Here is a 25,316-nt window from a genome sequence, read left to right on the forward strand (position 1 = left end):
AAATAATTCTAGTTAGCCGGACTAGAAATTGTCCCCCATGTCCTGTGTGTTGCCTGTTGTCTTTTGTAAATGGGCGATCCTTGCTACTGTGTATCTCCTGACCAAATGTTCAAAGCATCTCAACTGGCTCTTCTCAATCTAAGCTAGCAGCAGCTCTACGCTTAAAATCACAAATATTTCTACACCACTTGTACACTTCTGAGAATATAACGCTTTAAATTATGATGCCAAAATTCGCACTAAAGCACTCTACTCTGTATAACCTAGTTTGATTCAAAGTTTAAATTCATTGGAATTCATATGAGGCAAAGGCAGAATGTGCATCTACAGCAGGAAGCAAAAAGTTAGAGACATGATTCAGTTTTCAGCATGGCATGGGAATAACCTTTACTTCTGTTTTTTCTTTTGAGTTCAGTGTTATTATTATCTTACTTATGAAAATACTATTAAAGTTACTGCATTTGTTCTCTTTTTTCATCCCTGCTGACGTTGAGTTATATTTTAAAGTGTTTATGCTTTGTGAGTGCCTATCAAACTTCACATTCATGTTTATACTGGAGTTGTATTTTTCCCACATTTATGACATAATCTGTTTCCTTCCCCTTCTTGCAATCTGGCCATCCAATTGTGTTTGATGTTTTCTTTCACATTGTCAAGGTGAGACACAGCCTGTTCTGGCAGGAATGGATGAAAGATAGAAATCATCTCCATAGCTATTACTACCTTATTGAAGTTCAGATCCACATAGATGTGCATGGACACAACCACACTACACAGGTTTAGAGTTAAAAATTAATGTTTTTGAAGTGTGCAAAAAAACTCACATGAACAAAGGCAGAACATGCAGGCATCGTACTGAAGGGACTAAATGACATTTACTCATTGGAAGTTGTCAGTGTTATTTTATTTCAATTCCAGCTGTGCTACTGGTCTAAGACAGGTTGAAATCTAAGTGATGGACGTAGACCAGGCGTTATTGTTTGCAGTGCACCATGCAATGCATGTGTCTCTGTTATATTCCATTTGCCATGGGATTCATAAAAGCAGTGTTAATTTTTGTGATTTGCCATCTGTTGGAATTACAAATGCAATGCATTTCATTAGTAAAAATGTTTGTAATATGCCATATTTTGGAATGACAGAAACATAGCAACTGGACATTTGCTGAGACAGAGAAACAGACACTTATCATTTTATTAAAGTGGAAAATGAATGGTTCTTTATCTATATTAGTGTTCTTTTATGGAATGGAAACTATTATGAAATATATTACAGTTAAAAGTTCACTGATTAGTTAAATCAGTAGCATCCACATTTGTTTCTAGCGATATTTGTCTGTTGCTGTTTTTTATTGCAGCTGTACTTAAAGTCAGATATTAGATTTACCTTCTAACTAAAAACTTTTTGAATTAGTTTGTCACTTTGGGTTTTTGAAATCTTTGAAATGACTTGGAATCATTTTCAAGTTTCATGAAGTTTGATTTTTTTCAAACCACCCACCAAATCTTCCTTTGTTTCCAGCAATGCATTCATGTGTAAGGTAGAAACCTTCATGTGAATGCATTTTTGCTTAAATGTGTGACCCCCTCAATCTTGAGGTAGCTGTATTTATGTCATAATATGACAGCTTTTTCTTCTGAATATCTAAGACATGTGCTGAGGCTTCACTGCTCCTGTTGGTGTGCCCTGAGATTTAATAGTGGCCTGTTCTAGGCAGAGTCGTACCCTGCACTCAGTGTTGCCAAGATGCATAAGAAAGATATTGTGGTATATCACAGACTAAAATGAGCAAATGGTACTTTTAAGTTCTACTACTAATAAAGGATCTATGGACATCTTTTGGCATAATAAGGGTTTACTATCTGTAACAACAATTATCAAGGTCATGTTTTTGTTGTCATATTCTGCTTATGGTTTATAAAGCCTTAAATAATCTCGCCCCATTTTATATATCGGAATGTCTGACACCTTATATTCCAAATCGTAACCTCAGATCCTCAAATGAGTGTTTTCTTAGAATTCCAAGAACAAAACTTAAAAGAAGTGGTGAGGCGGCCTTCTGCTGTTATGCACCTAAAATCTGGAATAGCCTGCCAATAGGAATTCGCCAGGCTGATACAGTAGAGCACTTTAAAACACTGCTGAAAACACATTACTTTAACATGGCCTTTCTATAACTTCAATTTAACTTAATTAGATAGATAGATAGATAGATAGATAGATAGATAGATAGATAGATAGATAGATAGATAGATAGATAGATAGATAGATAGATAGATACTTTATTAATCCCAAGGGGAAATTCACATAATCCAGCAGCAGTATACTGATACAAAGAAACAATATTAAATTAAATAGTAATAAAAATGGAAAAAAAATAAATAAATAAAAAAAGCAGAAAATAACTTTGAATAATGTTAACGTTTACCCCCCGGGTGGAATTGAAGAGTCGCATAGTGTGGGGGAGGAACGATCTCCTCAGTCTGTCAGTGGAGCAGGACAGTGACAAAAGTCTGTCACTGAAGCTACTCCTCTGCCTGGAGATGACACTAATTTAATTTAATTTAACTTAATCCTGATACTCTGTATGTTCAATTTCCTCATAATAACTACTCATGGTGGCTCTAAAATCCGTACTGACCCCTACTCTCTTTTTCTGTTTCTTTTTCCGGTTTCTTTGTGGTGGTGGCCTGCGCCACCTCCACCTACTCAAAGCTTCATGATGCTCCAACAATGATGGATGGATTAAAAGGCAGAAGTCTACGTGACCATCATCATCCAGCCCTTCCGTGAGAACCCTAAATCCAAAGAGGACTGTTTCATTTATGTTAGGTAGAATGCCCAGAGGGGACTGGTCTGGAATCCCTACAGATTTTATTTTTTTCTCCAGCCGTCTGGAGTTTTTTTTTGTTTTTTCTGTCCCCCCTGGCCATTGGACCTTACTCTTATTCGATGTTAATTAATGTTGATTTATTTTGTTTTCTTATTGTGTCTTTTTTCTATTCTTTATTATGTAAAGCACTTTGAGCTACTGTTTGTATGAAAATGTGCTATATAAATAAATGTTGTTGTTGTTGCTATATTATAACAGGGGTCAGGAATGGGTAAACGAGGTATTTTCAGACCTAAAAACTAGCACTTCAGCCTTGAGTGGGGTGCCAGTCTATCAGAGTACATTCTCCATTTTGTATGTTTGCACACACATTTCCCATTTAATCAAAAATGTCAATAGGCACTGGCAAGAAATTAGTATATATAACAAAATCTAAGTTACTTTTGCAAGCTGGAGGAACAGGAGGGCTTACTCAGTTCCAGTCTGGCAATTCCAGATCTAGAAGTAACATGCATTTATGACACCAGTTGTAAATTAAAGTACCAAGACCTGTTGACATTTCAAATAAATTGGGACAACAAAGGTCACACCTCTGCTCAGAAATGTGACACTTTTAAATTCTCTGCATATCTGTTCTCTGAGCCTGTTGTTCTTATCCTAAGAAAGCGCAAGTGTATCTTTCAGCATTTCTATAAACCTCTTATGTTTTGAGTCATGCGTCCCCATACAGACTGTGGAGTTCTGTGGAGTCATTCTCACTCATATCTCTAAAACTCAGCCCTCTTTCTAATGCAGGCACTTCCCCTGCTCCCAGTCTTCATCTCAATTTGGTTCACAAGTCCATTTCTTCATTGGAACGGTCTAATTACTCTGCCAAACCACAAGAAGCTATTGTCAATGAAAAATGTTTAATTTATGGCCTCACATTCAGTAATTGTTTTGCAAGCAAAAGTTGTTTAGTGCAGCAGTTGCCTCACGAGCCTAAGGACAGCAAGACTCTATCTTGCGGTCTGACAGTTCCCTACTACTGTCGTCTTCCTGTTTTAGTTACATTTTTTATTCCACCAGACATTTGAATGAATTATAAAACAAATGCACCTCTTGTAAGAGTGTTAATGCTTTATTTTAGATTTCATAAAAGTTAAGGGCCTTAGCTGCATCTAGACACAAATTGACAGGATTAAGAATTTTTGAAGCAAAATTTTGGTTACTTATTAGGCTTAGATAGGTTTAATGGAAATAATAATGAATGTAATAATCAGATAACATACTTATTATACCGGGTTTCCAGACAGCTATTAGTTGTTTCATAAATAGTTACAGCAAGCATAACTTTCCTGTAGCTGCATCATAAATACAACAGCAGACATCAAACAGTAATATGAGTGTAACTTGGCAGAGACATTGTTCATCATTAGATCATTTAAGCATTACTGAAATCAGAACAATTTCATGTTATATAGCACTCTTTATACTGTATAATTTGAACTGTCATGAGATATTGAACCCAAATGATTCACATTAATGTAAAATATGTCCTTCTTACACTTGCACTTGGGGGAGCTAAGTGTAATGAGTATATCACTCATCCATAAACAAAATTATTACCTGCTTAGAATCAAATCACTGTTGTAAAAGAAATAAAGAAAAGGCATGAAGAGAAGAAGAACACAATGTCTGTTATGTTGAAATATTAAAGTAAAAAGTGCAGCTGAAAAAGAGTTATTAGTAATACCTTGTTCTAAAAGACAAACATTTATTATAACAAGTACTGTATATCTACAACAGTAATGCCCTTAAGAAAAGTTTTCTTCCCTCTAAATGGATGAGTATTTTACCATTGGTAGATCTACTTATGAATACTTCTCTCTTCTGGGCACCATATTACTATTTGCAAGCAAACACACTTCAAGTTATACACTTGACTTCCAGTTCTGTTAATATTTGGTGTTTTGCTTTGAGGCATTATTCTTTCTAACCTAACTTGTACAGATATATAGTCTATGTTTGATCTGGATCTTATATTTTCAATATATATGTGTATATTTATGTCTTTTCTTTTATATATTGTGGCGGACAGCTGGGGATCCTGCCCAACCGGGACGCCTGGAAGGAGGAAGGACCGGGAGAGGGACACTACCTCTCCTGGGCCACAAGAAGGCAGCTACCCAGGTCTGCCTACAGGCCATGGGATCAGAGCTTAGTACAGGGGTCCTCAATCACGGTCCTGGAGGGCCGTAGTGGTTGCAGGTTTTTGCTCCAACCCAATTGCTTAATAAGAAGCACCTTTTGCTCAAGTAACACATCTGCTTCGCTTTGGTTGTCTTGCTCATTAAGATTATGAACCCTTATTGCTTATTTTAGTCTTAAACAGCTGTATTCTTGGTTTTTAATGGCTCCTAATTAGCAATAACATGCAAATGACAAAAGAGACCAGCATTTCTCCATTTAGCTTGTTACCATTTACACTTTTATGTATTTATCATGCACTATTGGGTTTAATTAAATAGTTGGAAGAAAGTGAAGAGAAAAAAGTGAAGGACTGAGAATTACTCATCCATTTTAGCCTTCAAATCATTTTTATGATATCCTTAGAAAGGGAAAGAAAATCTAGGATATGAGAATTACCTGACGTAGCAGAGTTAATGCAGTAACAAAGCCATGAAATTAATTTATTGGCAAAAATTGCTTTCTAATTAAGTAACTGGGTTAGAACAAAAACCTGCAACCCTCCAGGACTGTGATTGAGGACCCCAGACTGAGAAGCTCAACCCTGTTGGAGCTGATAGCCACAGCCAGGGGGCGCCCATGGGATGATTATAGAGCCCTGGACTACAGCACCTCCACCACACCTGGAAGTGCTGCCGGAAGATCATTACGGAGCACCTGGAGCACATCCGAGGCATTAGAAAGGGGGCCACCCCACTCTAGATGGGGAGTTGGCCAGGAATCAGTCAGGAGGAAGAGAACAGAGCTTGCAAGGAGAGGAGTAGAGACGGCAGAAGAGATGAAAGAAAAGAAGGGACTATGAGCAATTGTGACTGTTAATGCATTGTGTGGTGATGTAAAGACAAGAGAAGGAAATAAACATCTGTATTTTTGGACATCTGGTGTCTGTCTGGCTGTGTTCAGGGGCTGAATTTCCACAGTATATATTTGTAACTTTTGTACTCACTCTGCCCCTCTTTTTGCTTTAGTTCTCCCTGAGATATTATTACTTGTGTGTGATGTGGTCCCTTAATTTCCATACATATGTATGTTACTTTTATACATACTGTATATATGTACCCTTTACCAGAGACAGCCCTAGCATTCTTTGCTGTAATAATCAAAGCTGTAAATTGCTTTGAGTGCAGTCCTCAGTACCAGACCTGTACATAGAAAAGTGATGATACCAGGAAAGAGCCAGCACTGAGGAAAGCGAAATATGGACAGTTCTGACACAAAAAAAAAAAAAACCTGTGAATTTACATTTTGAGAATGTCCAGGGGGGCACTTGGTTACTTATAGCAATATCTGTTTACAGAAGTTTCAGAAAAATACACGATTGAGGGGTGCTATTTCAGAAAACATGCAGGAATTAGACTGCTTTAGAAGGCTTTATTTTTTCCGTATTGCTTTGCAGTTAATGTTATTCTAAATAAAAAGAAACATTTGCATCACATATTTCTATTACCTCTTAAACTATAAGAAAATCTAGCTCTCTATTTAAACTTACCAGTCTGGTAGGTAGTTTACAATAATGGAAACTATCTAGTTATAATCTTACCAAGGCAGCTTAATTTACTCTCTATATACAGTATAAAATCCTAAGCCTAAAAGTGCAATGATTTTGAGCAATGGTTTTATGTGACGTTTTTATGTCATGTTTTTTTGTCACGGTTTATATCGGGCTTATTTTAAAACCCAAATATATATGTTTGGTATCATTCTTTTCAGAATTTATCGAACTTTAATGTGATGTTGTTAGATTTTAAGATTCTTATTCCATTTTTAAATTATAAACTAAAAAATAGCAAGAACTCACGTCCCGCGAGACGAGACTTTGTGCCAAGAGATTTAACCATGCCTGGGGCCGGAAATAAAAGACAAAAAGTAGGACAGCTGCTGTTCAGGCTTTTAAATGTTCGATGCGCCTTGCGAGATGCAGATCTCGTGGCACGGCAGCAGCAACAGCTGATCAAGCAAAGAGGAGGTAAAAAAACTGTATTTGTTTCCCATTGTATCACAGTTTAAGAGTGGGTTTCGGAGGAGCGGCCGCGTCTCCTTGAGGTGCGTTTAGCCTTCCTCTTCACAACATGAGCAGCAGAGACGTGAAGTGGCTGGCGCGTACCGCAGGCTGGGTGCTTGGAAAGCGAAGCAAGCGGGGGGAACCTCCTAGTAAACATATACATTTCACTTAGGTTACTAAAATAAATTAACAAGCTTAATATGATTACATTATTTAATGAAATTAAAGTATAATAATTATCTTTAAACATTTACCCATGATTCATATTTACTGTATCCTTGCTAACATTTACACATAATGCAGTATAGAGCTATCCAATTAAAGCATGATCTCAGAGTGAGAGATGGGCTATGAAGAATTTTTTTCGTGTGACAAAAATGAATGTAATAGATAGTGGTTATCAATGGAGAACAATATTTGTCAAGTTTGAAGCCCATTTGGGAAATAATTAAAAATTTGAATTAAACCAGCCTTTGATAATGTACTCTAAAGCTACAGTCCTGCCGTTTGCTCATTTGATTTAATTGTGCTGTGTTATTGTGTCTTATGCTATGTCAGTTTGAGGATTATTATTTTTATTATTGTTATTGCTGAATATTATCCATGTTGTACACTATGATTTTGCTCCCCACAACCATGTTTATGACAAGTCAGCTTTCATGAAAGCAAAACTAAAACTTTGAATCTGCACCTGAAAAAACTTAAGCAATGAGAAAATTCAATGTAAAGAAAGCCTCTGAGAAGCTGAGTGCAGTGCATCCTCGAATTTGGAACTGCCTGTAAAGTTTTTGTGTAGGTCAGGAGACGTTAACACAAAATGTAGATAGTATGCAAAAACAATATAAAACAATATCATCAGGTTAACATGATTGAAGAGTTATGTTGAGTCAAAGTGGTCTTAAGTCTGAGTCTGTACTGTTTAAAAAAACTCTAAAGGGTGACTGTCTAGTTCACCTAAATGGTAGAAGTGCCCATGTAGAAACAGAAAGATAAATAGAAAATGATACTTCATGTACATGCATTCGTCAGTTAAGTTTATTTTTAAATAGCACCTTTCTTACTGGACATGCCCAGGCCATTTCACACATTTACAAGCACAATTTTTAAAAGATCTTACAGACTTTCATATTGTTAACACTTGTAATGGTGTTAATTAAAGCAATGTAAAATAAGGTAAAGTAGATGGGAAATAGGGGAAAGGAAAAAATAATATCTGATATAGATCTGGACAAAGCAAACTTTTGCAATGCATGGTCTAAAATCCAAGTCCAAATCTGGCTGTTATAGACTTCCTTAATGGGCAATGGTACATCTAATGTTCATCATTTGAACTCATATGATAGTCATGCTCTTTATCTGTCACCGGTGAGGTTGTTGTCTTATGTTCATGCTGAAGTCATGTTTCAAAGGCAGGATGGGAGAACTGAACAGAGACTACAAGTGATATCATAAGATACTATAAAGAAAAAGGGAAAGGAAAAGACATAATAACAACCAGTTTCAACGATTAGTATACTCATATACTATATTATACTGTATATACTTATACTTCTAATATACTATACTATACTATATTCTGGCTTATATTAGAATGTAAGCCAGACAAATGAGTGGACAGGCGTTAGTACAACCTGAACAAGCCACACTTGACACCAAAGAAATGACAAGTGTTCTACAATAAAGCTATAGATACTCAGCGTTGATTTAAATGCTTAGATTAATGTTTTTCTTATGCAAGTATTTTGTGTGCCCGGTAGCTAATGGTTCTGCCTACTGCGATGCTTTTATTTATTCTGGCAACTACAACAAGGCCTGAGTCTTATAATGCAGTATGCTAAAAACTTTACATATCAGAGAGAGGATTTTGAAATTGTTTAGAAAGTAAACTGAAATCCAACATAGATTTTTAACACCTGGAGCTATAACATGGTGTTTTCAAGTTCTAGGTGTGATTTTTGCTGCAGTTTTCTAAAATAATTGTAGAGTGAAAGTAGCAGTTCAATAGCCAGTACTCAGCTCTGTGCAATGTGAATCAAGGAATTAACTATTGTATATATTGCATAGTAAGTAACCATCTTAATCTTGCAGTATCCTTAAGCTGGGGAAATTTTTTGATGGTACAACAGTGCAAAAAGTAATGCATGTAGTTATATTTTTTTTTACTTATTCTATTTTTTTCACACATTATTAATGCAAATGTTTTGCACATTATTCATGAAAATATTTCACTTCCTACGTTTACAGTTTGCACTATGGATATTGTGAGAGAATAATGTTATAAAAACATAAAATGGATTGCCAACAGTTCTAAACATGAAGTGAATTTATAGTGGCCGACTTAAATAAGCATGAGCTTCACTTGAATTACCCATCTGAACAGTGTTTCAAAGAGAAGGCTAAATCATCTTGAGAATTTGACGTCAAGCTTTAGAGTTACAGTAACAGTATTTCTATCGTCTTTTATTGCATCTTTTTACCACATTTCAAAATTTTACTTTTAACATTATTTCACAGTATTACTTTTTTGTTTAATGGCACAGTAGGAGACGTGTAGTTTGGTTACATTAGTAAGTACTTCACATATAAGAATACAAATGAAAGTGATGATTTTTATAAACAACAGTGTCATACAATGACAAGTTTTTTTTTTTTTATTTTGTAGTAGCATAGATATAACCTAATCCAATACAACTCGGAGTCCTGTCACATGCAAAAGTTCGCTGATGACACTGCTATTGTGGGCTGCATCAGGAGTGGGCAGGAGGAGGAGTATAGGAACCTAATCAAGGACTTTGTTAAATGGTGCAACTCAAACCACTTACACCTGAACACCAGCAAAATCAAGGAGCTGGTGGCGGATTTTAGGAGACCCAGGCCCCTCCTGGACCCTGTGATCATCAGAGGAGACTGTGTGCAGAGGGTGCAGACCTATAAATACCTAGGAGTGCAGCTGGATGATAAATTGGACTGGACTGCCAATACTAATGCTCTGTGCGAGAGAGGACAGAGCCGACTATACTTCCTTAGAAGGCTGGCATCCTTCAACATCTGCAATAAGATGCTGCAGATGTTCTATGAGACGGTTGTGGTGAGTGCCCTCTTCTACGCGGTGGTGTGCTGGGGAGGCAGCATGAAGAAGAAGGACGCCTCACGCCTGGACAAACTGGTGAGGAAGGCAGGCTCTATTGTAGGAACGAAGCTGGACAGTTTGACATCTGTGGCAGAGAGACGGGCGCTGAGCAGGCTCCTGTCAATCATGGAGAATCCACTGCATCCACTGAACAGGATCATCTCCAGACAGAGGAGCAGCTTCAGCGACAGACAGACTGCTGTCACCGTCCTGCTCCACTGACAGACTGAGGAGACCCCACACTATGCGACTCTTCAATTCCACCCAGGGGGGTAAACGTTAACATTATACAAAGTTATTGTCTGTTTTACCTGCATTTTTATCACTCTTTAATTTAATATTGTTTTTTATCAATATGCTGCTGCTGGAGTATGTGAATTTCCCCTTGGGATTAATAAAGTATCTATCTATCTATCTATCTATTTATCTATCTTTCTATCTATCTATCTATCTATCTATCTATCTATCTATCTATCTATCTATCTAATAGTAACCTATAAAAAGAATTGTTCCCACATCAGTGCTGGTCATATAATGACATCTTATCAAGCTACAGCACAGTAAGCCTTTCTAAGTGTACAGTATTTTTGTCAATCAGTCTAAAGAGGATAATAGTAGAGTTACTGGGATCATAATATCATTTTCATGTTTTTATTTTCTTTTTTTTATTTATCAACTTACCATCTTTTGATTATTTTAAACTGGAAGTTGCATGCATTTGACTTTATGCATATGCGACAACTGCTAGCAAGCAGCTGCTAAAGCTGCATATTTAGGCTTAATGAAAAGGTGAGGTTCATATAAGAAGTTAATTTAAACTTTTTTGTTTTTTTAAAGCAGAATCCTAGCAAGAAATTACAATTTATTAAGCAACCTTATGTTTGAAAGATTTCCAGGGCAATGTCTCTGAACCATCTCACAATATCCAAGTTAGTTTTCCCTTCCTGTTAAGATAAAAGATACTTAAATCAAGAACATATATTCCTAGATGTTCTCTAAATACATTTCTGGCTAGCATATTTATCATCCATCCATCCATTATCCAACCTGCTGAATCTGAACACAGGGTCACGGGGGTCTGCTGGAGCCAATCCCAGCCAACACAGGGCACAAGGCAGGAACCAATCCCGGGAAGGGTGCCAACCCACCGCAGCATATTTATCAATCCCTGCTAATTAATATAACCAGGTAAAATGTGCTTTATGGAAATTTCTAATGCAGTTAGGAAAGTTATGCAGTACAGGTAGTGTTCCAGCACAGTAAAGATGGCACCCCCATCACCCTCTTCTTCCCAATAATAATGTCTCCACTGCATATACACAACTCCAACTCCAGCACTTGAGTCTCTTATGCTTTCATAAGCAGGACTAAAACTCCAAATTTGACATGTCAGTTTTTATTGGCTAACACACTAATAAAACCACACTGATATGCCAACTGTTAATTTCATTTGGTTTAAACCAAAGAATGCTGACCAAGGGTGGCTACAATAGTCACACAGGGGATGCCATGAGATTTAAGGTGCACAACACAAGCTAGAAATGCAAATAAAGTTACTGAGTATCACTAAGTGCCAGTTCAGCTCTAGGGTGTATGTGTGTTTTAAGCATGTTACAGCTCTGTTTTTAATCTCATTCCCTGAAATATTCTGTATTCTTCCATCCACTTTGGTTTTCAAATGGATTAGGTCTAATCCTTCCAAAGAAACAGATAATAAAACTAATTTGTAAAATGTTAACAGAGGATGCATATTATTAAATAAATTAATTGGACAAGCCAGCTGCTTAAACTTAAGGAAGGACTGCTTGGAAAAAAAAGCAAGGCAGCTTGCGGATTTAGTGTACTTGCTGGATGTGACTGTTTGGAACATAAGGAAGCACTAGCCATTTACACTTTTCTTGGGGTTAGAGTATTGCCAAATTAAAATTCACAATGTAGAATGGCATGCACTTTTGACATGACCAAGAAGCTTGAGATGCCATGCTGCAGTTTTGTTTAGTTGATATGGAAACTGTGTCCCAAGCAATATGATAGATAAGATGGATGGATGAAAGGCACTATATGATAGATAGATAGATAGATAGATAGATAGATAGATAGATAGATAGATAGATAGATAGATAGAAGTTTATTTGGCTTTTTACAGAAACTTTAAATAAATACATACATACATACATAATTACACAGGAAAATAAATAAATATACACATTATGGTCTAAACACACACCAAAATGACTATAAATCAAGAAAATTCAAAACAAAGAAAGGTTTTGAGTTGGCCATCACGGTCCCAGAGCAACATTATGCAGACGTATTGCTGTTGATATAAAGAAGCATTCTTAGCATTTCTTGACACACAACTGCTGAATAATTCACTGGCTGAAAGTACTCACTATCAATGTGTCAGAGAGAGGATATGCAGTGTTGTTCCTTGTAGCACTCAGCTTTATTTTAATTCTCTCTTTCGTTATGACATCAAGGGGCTCCAGAGAGTGTCCTGTAACTTAGCTTGCCCTTTTAATTAGCTTGTTGCTTAAGTGGGCCTCTCTGGAAATGGTTACCAGACCAGCACACCACACCATAGAAAATCGCGCTGGCCATAAAATAGGTATAGAAGATGTGGCGGATGTTACTACCCACATTAAAAGAGCATAGGAAAAAGAGCCTGTTCTGCCCTTTCTTGTGACCGTGCTCATGATACATTGGATCAAATTTTGTAATGCTTGCTTTTAAGGACTACAGACTGATGCTTATTAGCATAGTAGAATATTTCTTTTTGTAAATTCTGACTATAGACTACAATATCCTAACTCATATATCCTCTTTTCTTTGCTTTTTTGGAGTATTTGTTTTGCAGTATACTGTATATGATAAGTCACAGTAGGGTTTCCAGTTTGAATGTGCCTGTTTTGTAAACAAATCTTATCAAGGTAAAGCACAAAATATAGGCATAGAATTTGTAGATGATATGATAGTTGTTGACAGTGACAATATCTACCAATAATGTGATATGGCATTTTTGACACACTGCCCACTCCAGGTCCCAGGAATGAAGCATTAAAGATGCCATCCCTGACAACAGACAGGAATGAGTGAGTACTGTTATCAGGCTTCCTAAATTTACTTTTAGCAAGGTGGCACAATAATTTGTGTTGTTGGTTCCCAGAGCTTAAACATTTGTTAGTCATCCCTATTGAAAATGTACAATAAATGTTCCTGAAATGACACATTCAACTATTTTATTTATCTGCACAAACAAGAAGAGCACATGAAGGCTCCATGCAGTGAGAAACTAGGCTGGGATTTGAACCCTGGTCTTTGGACTTGCACTGAAGCTAAACTAACCTCTATGTTCCGCATTGGAATGTATGAGTTTCTGTTTTTTTTTTTTTCTTCATTTTCTCATCATTAAGTGCTGCCTTTAATAACACACATCAAGACTGAAATAAGCTTAACAAAACAAATCAATTCATTTGATTGAATCATTCTTTTCTAAATTTCTCAAATAATTAAAACAAATGATTAAAAAGACTAAAATGATAATGTGTTTAATATGGAAGAATGGAAAGTGCACATGAACTGGCAAGAGTGAAAATCAATAACAAAGGGAAACCTGCTGATGTATTCCCATTGTTTTTCAACCTTCTGATTCTATTTTGGTTTCCTGTGCATTTAAAAAAAATGAATAATAATAAACTGATTTTTTCACAACCTGTAAGGCAAATATTGCATCTGTAGCCAATCCGAATAATTTTATAATTAAATTGAATACTTAATATAGGACCTTGAAGAGTGGCAAAGAGGTTAATCTGCACATAACTGTTTTACTTGAATGGGTTGAAATATTAGCACACAGACAAGCAGTCCTTAACGGAAACACTGGCCTTTAGGAATGGTTTTTAGAAGCTCTGTCTTAAAGTGTGATTTATAGGCTTGGTTTTACGGGGTTCATTTTTACCTTGTTATTTTATTAATTATGATTTTTTTTTTTAATTTTGAAAAAAGAAAGCCCAGAACTTTGTTTAATATCTCTGACTTTTTTACAGTATTTATATTTATATTTTCAATTGCCCACATTAGGATTCCTTGTGACTTGGCTTGCGGCTACTGTTTCTCATTTTTTCATATCACGAATAGCTTGCAGGGACAATTTTTAATCATTTAACATGTTTGTGAAAGACATATAAGTATTTTCCCAGTGTTCATTATGTTAAATGATGACATGACCTTTCATTCGGCGGCTCCTTTTTTTTTGCAATTTTTATTCTCTCTATTACTTGATACAAACATGACCGTTTTAAGCTTTAAACTGTAATTTATGACTCTCTGAAGAAACAGCACAGGTGTAAATACAAGAACTGAAACCCAACAGCTAATGAATTGCTAGCTGCTCCAGTATGTTTACACATTTATCAAAAAGAGACTTGTCTTAAATATTAAAAGCAAATAAGGGACAGAATGAGAAACTAAAATAGATAAAGGAGAAAAATCACATTCCTGTAGATGAAATGTTTCTTAGAACAGAACTGATCTATTAAATGACAGACTTATTGCAGTGTAAGCTTGGGAAGAGGATTTTATTAAAAAGTAGGAGTTGAGTTCTGATTAACAAATCTGAGTCAGTAGCCTTCATGCTAGTGTCCAGTACCTGATGTTAAACATGACCAATAAAAGTCAGCCTATGTAATGTGGTAGGAAGGCACTGGACCTTAATCCGCAAGGGTGCTAATTTAGACCTGTCTTTACTTACTTACTGTGTGGCCCTGAGCAAATCACTAAAGCTGCCTGTGCTCAGATTGTACAAATCTGAAACCTTTTGTCTTCTATTCTGAGTTTTCCTTACATAAAGGCATCAGCAAAATACATAATAATAATATAAGAGCCCAGGCATTGTACATGCAGTTGTAAGAGGTCAGAGACATATATATACCTTTATGTTATGGGTCAGTGCAACAGACAATAAATATCTTGACACAAATTAATTTTTGAGAACTTTTTTATTTGATGGATCAGCATTGCCCAATTTAATGTAAGTGTATTTAAGGCACAAGTGCGTCAGACAGATTTTTGTTTTGCTTTTTAGCCAGCATTAGAACTGGTGAGTCAAGAGGTCCATCTAGGGCATTGCTTCTTCAAATTCTTCCTCATGGACTTTGACAACCTTCCCATCCACCATGTCTTCCACCAGCTTCTTCACTTTCCTGGTGCGGACGGGTTCTGCACAAAAAGAGGGAGGAGAGAGAGAGTGCAGAAAATTAAAATCTTTCTGATAGTGTGGGACAGGGCAGTCACTTTCATATGAATTATATTTAAATCGTCCTAGGTTGTTATGGTTAATACCCAAGCTGACATTCAGCTGAATTTATATGCACTTCACTTCAGACTAATGTGACATTGAGTACTGATGCTAACTGTTTAACAAATTAAGACACAACTGATTCAGTAGAACTAAAGAACAGTACTGTGCTTTTAGACCGATCAAAGAGTACCTGTTGACTATTGTATATTTGGTCCCATACACTTAGACAATTGCATTGTTCTCTCAGCATGTTCCCTACTCTTACAATTACCAGCAAATATATTTATTATATATCTTTCCTGACAAAGGGGCCTGAGATGCCTCAAGATGTTACATATTGTAACCTTTTTATTTAGTCAATAAAAGGTGTCATTTTGCTTGACTTTTCATTAACACCAAAACAGAAGCTCTGTATCATCTGAATATTCACATTTGTCATTGCTCAATGACACAAAGGAAACAACCTATTGAAGTAATGTTCAGAAATGTTTGATTAAGTTAAGCACAAACTCACCTCTTGCCATTTCAGGCACGGTTTTGGTCACTGAGGAAGATGAAGATGCACTGATTGATGCTTCCCCTAATCCAGAGCCACCTTTTCCTCCACTTGCTCCTAATCCTGCTCCTCCACCTGCTCCTCCTCCTGCTCCTACTCCTGCTCCTACTCCTGCTCCTCCTCCTGCTCCTACTCTTGCTCCTCCACCTGCTCCTCCTCCTGATCCTCCTCCTGCTCCTCCTCCTGATCCTCCTCCTGCTCTTCCTCCTGCCCCAAACCCTGCTCCTCCTCCTCCTCCTCCTCCTCCTGATCCCCATGCTGATCCTGATCCTCTCGAACCTCTGTTGGGGAAACATAGTAAAACAGTTTGATTAATTACCAAAGCTTAATGCAACCTGTCAGATATCAATTGATGTTTCTTTCTGCCAAGAATTAATGCAGAGTCTCAGTCACTAATGTCTCTGCCTTTTAGGCCGGCAGAAATAATAATCCCATTTAGAATAATATGAAGAGGTCACTAGTAAATATGAATCAAAATGGTGAAGCTAACCCATTTCTTACCAGAACCCTCAGTTCCACAAGCGTTTTGGCATTGTGAAGAGAATGGTATTTCAATTTTGCATGTGCCCTGATGAACACAGGTCAGTTTTATCACAGATCTTGCAGCACACTCTGGAGATGCTGTTTTTTATAACCCCAGAAGTTTAACTGACCCCATTTATCCATAGCTGAGTATCTAGTAAAACCCTATAGTCTCACCCCACGTCCTCTCCTTCCAGCAGTCGCCTGTACTCTGCAATCTCCATCTCCAGTCTGGTCTTCACATCCAGTAGCATCTGGTAGTCATTGCTCTGGCGCTCCATGCTCTGCCTGACCTCCATCAGTTCACCTTCTAGTCTGTTGATTACATCTTGTAGTTGGAGGAGCTGTGTGCTATACCTGGCTTCAGTCTCAGCCAAAGTATTTTCAAGAGCTGCTTTCTTTGAAACACCAACAAAAAATAAATAATAAGTACTCAGCGCGGTCCTGTACCAAAAAGTGAAAGCACTGAAGTTTAAGATTTGCATTCCCAGAATGCAATGTGCCAGACACTCAGTGACACTGAATATGTTGCGGTATAGCTGCAAACAATAACTACCTGTGTAAGAAGAGCTTGTAGTTCAAGCTCCAGACCCTGGACAGTCTTCTTCAAGTCACTGATCTCTGTCTTTGATGACTGGAGGGCTTCAGTATTGGTGGATACCTGCTTGTCCAGTTCATCAAACTGAAAAAAATGAAGGAGATTTTGTATAATGTTCTTGCTCATAAAAAAAACTGCATACCCACAGCCATCACAACTTACCTTGTTCTTGTACCAGTTCTCCATGTCACGTTGGTTCTTTGCTACGATGGCTTCATACTGTGCCCGCATCTCTTCAAGCACCCTAGCCATGTCTTCCTGTGGAGCAGCATCCACCTCCACATTGACGGACCCAGACACTGAGTTGCGCAGAGACTGCATTTCCTGCAGACCATGGTGCAAAGAAACAGAAAGAGGAAATAACGTCTAACTGTCAGAACAGACAAAGTGGCATGGATGTTTTTTAAAGCTGTTATTCAGCACCCACCTCATCATGATTTTTCTTGAGGTAGATGAGCTCCTCCTTCAGACCTTCAATCTGCATCTCCAGGTCAGCTCTAGCCATGGTCATTTCATCAAGCAGTTTGCGGAGACCAGCAATGTCTGCCTCTACAGATTGCCTCATGGCCAGCTCATTCTCATACCTAAAAGAGAATAAATGTATGCATCAGCCCTGCAGTAGATGTGACTCAGATTGGCATTTGCATTAGGCAGAAAAAAACTGACGTGAGCTGGGAATTAAGCACAGGTTTACTAAGTACACATAGAACTCAGAAAGGAACTAGCATTCGGTGTAAGGAGAGTGACAGGCACAGGTGAACTTACTTGATGTAAGGAAAACATTGTAAGATGAGTGTTAAGTACAAGAAGATTGCATGTAAGTCAGCTGGTAGTTAAGGTTAAGCATACAAATACAGGGCACACATAGAAATCATCATGAAGGCGAATTATGTATCATATTTCTAAGCTCATATTCGCAAATGCACTTAAAAGCATACAGTGTGACTCATTTAGCAAATGATGCTTTATATGCAGAACTCAAATAAGCTTGCAAAGCTTGTGCCAAAGGGAGTTCAGCGTCCAACTTCATATACTAAACTCACTTGACTCTGAAGTCGTCAGCAGCTAGCTTAGCATTGTCAATTTGCAGGATGATTCTGGAGTTGTCCAAACTGGCAGCAAAGATCTGCAATGGAAAGAGGTTAAAGATGAAAAGGATGGCAAGAGTATTAGCCACTGACTGCAGCACATCATTTGGCTTTGTTTTCCTTCAAACATCTGAATGCAGGTGTAGATTGCCAAATTGGTGGAATCTGTTATTCTGAAATTAATCTGACAATAATTTCACAGCTTTTTCCTCCAAGTTTTGCATTATTTCAACTAAATAATGTTAAAGAGTGAAATTACAGATCTAATGTCACTGATGGCACATTGTCTTATGGGCTGGCTACACTGATTGTCCAGTGCATGTGAGCCTGCTTCACTGGTTATTCAAAGGGAGGCCCATTGCATTTTCAAATGCCACTTTTCTATCAACATTTGCTTCTTTTTCTGAAGGTTCCTGGAACCAACCACAAAGCTGTGCAGCTTTCTTGGTTCCTTTTCCAGTTAAGTGTGTGGAACTTGTGCTGACCTAAGAACAACAAGGTTATAACAATATTGCAGATTTAGATTATGAATCTGTGTTGCTATGCAGATGGTAAGTCTGTAATTGAAACTGGATTTCACTTTTGTTCTGTACAGCACACATTCTAGTTAAACAAGTGTTCTGGACAGAATTCCAAGTGTATGCATTTATGTTCAGTGTTAAATAATGATAATGAAGTGCTGAGAATAGGTGAATTTTAAAGAGGCAGGAGGAAGCAAGTGTCCTGAGCAGTGCAAAACAGTGCAGAGAAAAAAATATACATATTAGAGCATAAATTGTAGCAAAAAGAAAAATGAGATTTGCATTCATTTTTCTGACTATTTACTACATAAGTAAGTATACAAAGATCTGTTGTCTGTGATGGATACAATTAATTTACAAGTAATGCCTACTTCAGAATTCCTGCTCATAGTTAAAGAACACCAGGGTGTCTGCCTTGTTCTGGTTCCTGGTGTTAGTGGAAAAGTGGCAAAACTGTCTGCCGAGACCCAACCATTCAGTGAGAAAATCATTTTTAAAAATAAAAAATAAAAAACAAAATTGATTAAGACACCAACCACTTCATAAGCATCATCTCTGCTATTTACTAAATTCTCAATATGTGCCATGAACAATAAGTATGAATTAGAACATTGGTGTTGATGGCTCCCTACAAGATCACATTTTCACTACTATACTGGCCATTTCAGGATTACCTTGGCTCGCAGGTCTTCAATGGTATTGAAATATGGGGAATAGTCCTTGGCTTGAGCCCCACCAGCAGCAGAAGAAGAGCTGTGCCAGTCTCGGATCTTCTGTTCCAGCTCATGGTTAGCAGCTTCCAATGAGCGTACTTTTTCCAAGTAGGTAGCCAAGCGGTCATTGAGGTTTTGCATGGTGGCTTTGTCATTTGCGCTGAAGTTTCCATCTCCACCACCAAAGCTGCCTCCAAAGCCACCACTAAAGCTACCACCACCATAGTTGCTTCCAATGCCAGCTCCAAAGCCACCACCACCATAGTTGCTTCCTATGCCACCTCCAAAGCTACTACTGCCATAGATGCCTCCAATGCCACTACCAAAGTTGCCACCACCGTAGTTGCTTCCAATCCCAGAACCACTGAAGACTCTGGATGCTGCAGAACTTGCAATGCGTTGTCCCCCTGTGGGGCCAGTCATGCTCATTGCCCTTCGTTGCATCTTTGTTGCAGAGACAGGTGACTTTCCTGTTGCACTTGGATGCTGGTCAGAGAAAGACACTGCTGTGGCTCTTAGGGAATGCAAGAGTATTTATAGACCTTTGTCTGAGGCGGTGCAGCATTGCAGATGGAGGTGTGTGCTTCTCATCAAAGAGCCGCCGTGCCTGCATGGTCATTATAGGAGGGGCAGTATTATGTCACACTCCTAAAAAAATAACTGTCAACATCTTAAAAAGCAATAGAGCACAAAGGAATTTATCATTTATGCTATTAGTAAGACATTTAACCTCACAGAATTGTAAATCTTCACAGGGAGTGACCAAATGAAACAAGTGTGTCTGCTTCTCTTCTGCAAGCTGGGAATTCTTGTAAACTCCACTTTTGACTGTTGCTCACACATTACTTTAAATGTAATTTCCATTCATGCTTGCCTTCGGTGCAGGCTCTTCTCCATGTGTTTCTTGAACATATTCAGCCCCCAGTTACCTTGTGAGTTGATTTTTGGAAAGCACCAATGCATTTTGCAGCATTGCTAAAAGCATCCCGTTTGGAGTCTTGCCTCAGCCTAAAAGTCTGGTCTGTGGAGTCTCAACCACTCTCGTCTCTAAAAGGCACACCTTTTTTAAATGGATGGACCCTCCACATTTACCTGGAGCATCTCAGCTGCCACCTCTGTTCTGTCTACACCTTACTAAAAGTTACAATTCCACATCTCGTTATAGGTAGGAACGCTTTTAATTATTTTACTAAGCTATAATGATCTGTTGTGGATGAAAGACATATAAATTATGTCTTTACTTTGCTGCATACATGATTAGCTTTTCAAGCAAAATTATATTAATAAGCTATCTATCTAATTTGACTATAGCCTGCAGATAACTGCCCCCTATACTGTGGTCTGGGGAGCGCCCTTCTGCCTTTGGCTACTTTCTCATTCAATTAGATTCCTTTAATCCTCACAAATTTTGAAGAGGGAGATTATGAAACAAATATACCATATGCCAGAGCTTTCACTTTAGTTTCTGTAAAAGTTAAACACCTCTGCTTGTTTTTGGCACACATTTACAAAACTAAGAATCTTAGTGGCATATTGTTTTTACTTGTTAGGATTCCAGGAATTTCTTTCCAGTAATTGAATTTCTGAGTTTTAAACAAATAATGATGCACATGCTAAATGGCAAATATATTTAGTATACTGTGTTTGCAGGTGGATACATGCTGTGTGATGAATTCATATGAGGGGTAATTACAACATTAATGTTTTATTAAGAGAACTACCAGTGAAACGCAAAAAGTTTAATTTTTCAACCCAACGCACTTGCTATAACATTGACTAGCGTATTCTCTGCAGTTCAAATTAAACATTTTGCACTGTCTGTAAAACTACCCTTCTGTTACCAACATTAAGATTTTCATCATTGGTATAGGGTGTCCCATGGAGGCAATTACCTTTAGATTTAAATACAAGTGGCCATCACATAAATGCAGGACTGGGGTGGGTCCTGTCAATTTTGCTGTTTGCAAATCAGCATTTGCAATACATACACTGTGAGCAGGGACATTAATATAAATGAGAATGGGAAAACAAAATATATGCACTTAATCTAGCTGACATTGGTTTTGAACTTGAACTTATTCACCCTTCTTCCATTGATTCAACTGTTTTTTGGACCCTGAGTCATAGTGATATGTTCAAGTTTCATCCCCATTTATGAAACACTCCTTAAACATCCTCCAGTTCAGATTCATTAGTTTGAGATTAGTTAGATCTTTGTGTTAGAATTTTTACTTTGCCTCGCTATCTTTTCACTTTTTCTTTATTATTTATCATTTTCCCACACCCCTTACTTTTCTCTTCTTTATTATTTATTCTGTGTACTTTGTTATTTTCCACTGTTGCCTTACCATTTTTGTATTCTTTATTTGCATGGGTGGGGCATCTTATTGAATTACAGCCCCCAGGTGCTGGGGTCATTTGGGCTATATAAGCCTCATGCAGCCGTAGACACTCCACTGGGCTGTCATTTTGCTTTTTGCATCTGCAGCAACTGCAGCTCCCGTTTGCGCTGCCTTCCTCTATTAAAGGTTAGCAGTCTTTTGAGACTCTTTGTTTAGGATTTTTTATAGGCTTTGAAGTAGCTATGATTTTTTTTGAAGTCTGAGAACAGGAGAATTGAAGTGTAAATTTGGTTTAATAAGATTTTTTTTTATTAATTCAGTGCTTTTGCTTCTTAATTTATTTTCAGTTTAGAACTTGTTTTTCATTTCACTTCTCTTTTTCTTATTGCCGTAGTCTCTTTATTAATTTCATGGCTGTAATGTTAGATAGTGTTTAGAATATTATTATTTTTGATTCCTTTTTCTAATGTGTTTAATAAATCAACTGAATAGATTTAGTTTTGTGTTTGCCAGGAGTTTTTGTTGGTCCTGGCCTCCCTTTGTGAGAAAAATAACAACACCTGGTTACCATAATATTCAAGAAGTGAATGATACTACCTTAGTATCTTATTTCATCAATGCGGGTGACAACAAGGAGTGCAAAGGAGGTTCTTCTTCATGTGTGGATTACTTCACATTTATAGACTGCTAAGATTAACAGCTTTGGCATATCTTTGTACATCAGCTTAAAAGAGTACATTATGTCACACTCGCAGAACCTTTCAAAAATAATAGCTGCCCCATGCTATACATTACAGTAGGAGCCCTTTAGAGTCTCCAACTTTATTTCAGGAGTTGATATTCTGTGCACTCAATGTTTACAGACAATGCTCATATATAATTGTTGATCAACAATGGTTCAGCTGACCTATAAACTAATCCTTATAATTCGCTTCACAGTGACAACATTGTTGTCAACACTGAAGGCTAGTCAAACCTTGAGTCATCTTCAAGAGAGCGCTTACCACGGTGGAGCACATCTCTAGACTGTGGCATATCAAGGGTGCTGAGCTTGAAGGCAAACAGTGGTTTAGTGGTTAAGGCTTTGAATTTCAAACCCTGAGGTTGTGGGTTCAAACACCACTATTGATTCTGTACTGTGTGCCCATCAGCAAGTCACTTCACCTGCCTGTGCTCCCATTGGAATAATAAAACAAATGAAAGAAAGATAAAACTTTATTTGTCTTCAGGAGATCACTTTCTTATAGTCAATTTTTCATGTCTGCATTAAAAGACCAACAGTAGGAAAAAGAATCTAAACAAGCACTGCTTGACTTTGGTGTGTAAAATCTCCTGTAGTAATCAGTGATGGTTCCTATTAGTGCTTTAATGGGATCTGAACTCTTAAAAAATTCAGACATGAGTGTCAGTAGGCTTTGCGCCCTAGGAACCAAGCTACCCAAACTATTCTATTTCAGTAATTATTTACCACTCTGATCTTACTAATCATAAGACAGGTCATTACGATAGCAATTGACAAATAGAATTCATAATTAATTGCAGAACTACAGTATTTGAGGGTGCCTCTAGAGTGCCTCTTTCTCTTGCACAATTTGGCTCAAAAACTAATCAGCACGTCGTCATCTTATAAGAGGCTTAAGTTTCGAGTTTGGCATTTTTCTGTCCAGCTGTTTTAACTCTAGACTGTCCGTAAGAAACTGTGACACACACACAGACAGACACACACCCATTATTGAGATATTAATGTTTTCAATATCAAGGGACCCCTTAAACGTCAAGATCCGCCAAAAACCAGAGATCAATGGTAGATTATTGATGTGCAAAGCAATATTACTCTGGTACTATGGAACGTACAATGTACCCATACAGATTGCTTTTAATTAGGACATGCATATCTTAAGTAGACTAATTGCATCACATCATTTAGATGTTGTGTGCATCAATAAAAGTGCCACATCATCATTAGGTTTAAGGTAACTGCGTGCCGTGAATCAATTCATCACCCTGCAGCTACATTTCTAGCTAGAGCACAGCAGGCAGCAGCATGATTTTAAGGGTAATACAGTGTTCATCAGCAACGTGAAGACTGACGGTATCCTGCATTAGTAATCTTTGTCACTTTCTGCTATCCATCCTCACATTTTCAGCATCACTGAAACCAAAGCCAGTACCAATGTCTTTGTGGGGATCCTGTTTATACCTTTTCTCTGAAAGTCTCTGCCCCTTTTCTTGAATCCTCTTAGATAGATAGATAGATAGCTAGCTAGATAGATAGATAGATAGATAGATAGATAGATAGATAGATAGATAGATAGATAGATAGATAGATAGATAGATAGATAGACACTATAGATAGATAGATAGATAGATAGATAGATAGATAGATAGATAGATAGATAGATAGATAGATAGATAGATAGATAGATCTTCCGCCTTGTCAGAGAATATCTTTCCCTGTCCTGTCAGAAAGACTGTCCCCACGCAACAGACCCACCCAGTCTGTGAAATGCTCACAGACAGGTTCTGCAGCTCTGTCAGCTCCACTTCAGGGACCCCAAATTTTACAACTTACTTACAACATACAGTAGTAGGCACATGTGTATAATGAGATTACCTAAAACTTTTTTGTAATCAGGCAAAACTTTATTGGATTTAATGTCTTTTGTGTTACTTGAAATGTCAGGTATATTTAACCTAATGAATTAGAAGAAGTGTCGTGTCAGTTGCTTTCCAGTTTTTCCAGGTAAAGGAGGGATGGACTATCATTTTTCAAAGCGAATATGAAACAATTTGTTTGCTTAATATCCTGTCGTTAATTACAGTATATACTATTTGAAAGATGTGAAAAACAAGTGGACTTGATTAATCCTGTTTGCGTAGGCATAAAGCTAGAGTTAAGCAGTGAATAATATTTCATATACAGTTCATGTTCATCAGTTCATTCTTGCATAGCACCTTTCCCTTGCTCAAAGCATTTCACACATTTACAAACACGTTAAAATTAATTTTAAAAGCAAAATATGAGAAAATGTAAACATACAAAATGACACATTTAATTACTTTTAGTATGTATATTTACTCAAGTTTTTTGAGTTCTTGCAGTCTTTCAGGTTCCTAAACGCTCTAATGTCATTAAAGTAATGTAAGGTAATCAAAGGCAAGTTTGCAATATACAGTAGGTGAGTTTCTATGAACATTTTACAATATACTGTTATGCAAACTAATGCCCATAATTATATTGGTTTCATATTTTCTGACACTGCAGCCAATCTCAAGTGAGGCAGTTATACTCTTTGCCCACTAACAGATAGTTTCACGACTAGTAGAGATATTTAGTCAAACTAACACTTATGCAAATCCCCACTTCTGGATATCCAGAAAAGAAGACAAAGGAGAAGCCTTAGCAACAGCTAATCACAATGACTGCCACAGTTTTAGGCGAGACATCAAATGATATGATAAATGTGGACCTGGTAGGTAAAG

The 25,316-nt window shown here is 37.4% G+C and overlaps 1 protein-coding gene across 1 annotated transcript; it reads right to left on the reverse strand.

The window, feature by feature from the left end:
- Nucleotides 1–15,172: 15,172 nt before the first annotated feature.
- LOC120517582 (keratin, type I cytoskeletal 19-like) lies at nucleotides 15,173–20,007 on the reverse strand. Its single transcript, XM_039739987.1, has 9 exons — nucleotides 19,453–20,007; nucleotides 18,213–18,295; nucleotides 17,597–17,753; nucleotides 17,332–17,493; nucleotides 17,128–17,253; nucleotides 16,749–16,969; nucleotides 16,197–16,330; nucleotides 16,008–16,154; nucleotides 15,173–15,411 (listed from the first exon to the last, which is right to left on the reverse strand). Exons 1-9 carry the CDS (start codon nucleotides 19,933–19,935, stop codon nucleotides 15,311–15,313), a joined length of 1,614 nt encoding a protein of 537 aa, XP_039595921.1. The 5' UTR covers nucleotides 19,936–20,007; the 3' UTR covers nucleotides 15,173–15,310.
- Nucleotides 20,008–25,316: the final 5,309 nt, after the last annotated feature.

This window comes from Polypterus senegalus, chromosome 17 (assembly GCF_016835505.1).
Source record: "Polypterus senegalus isolate Bchr_013 chromosome 17, ASM1683550v1, whole genome shotgun sequence".
NCBI lineage: Eukaryota > Metazoa > Chordata > Cladistia > Polypteriformes > Polypteridae > Polypterus > Polypterus senegalus.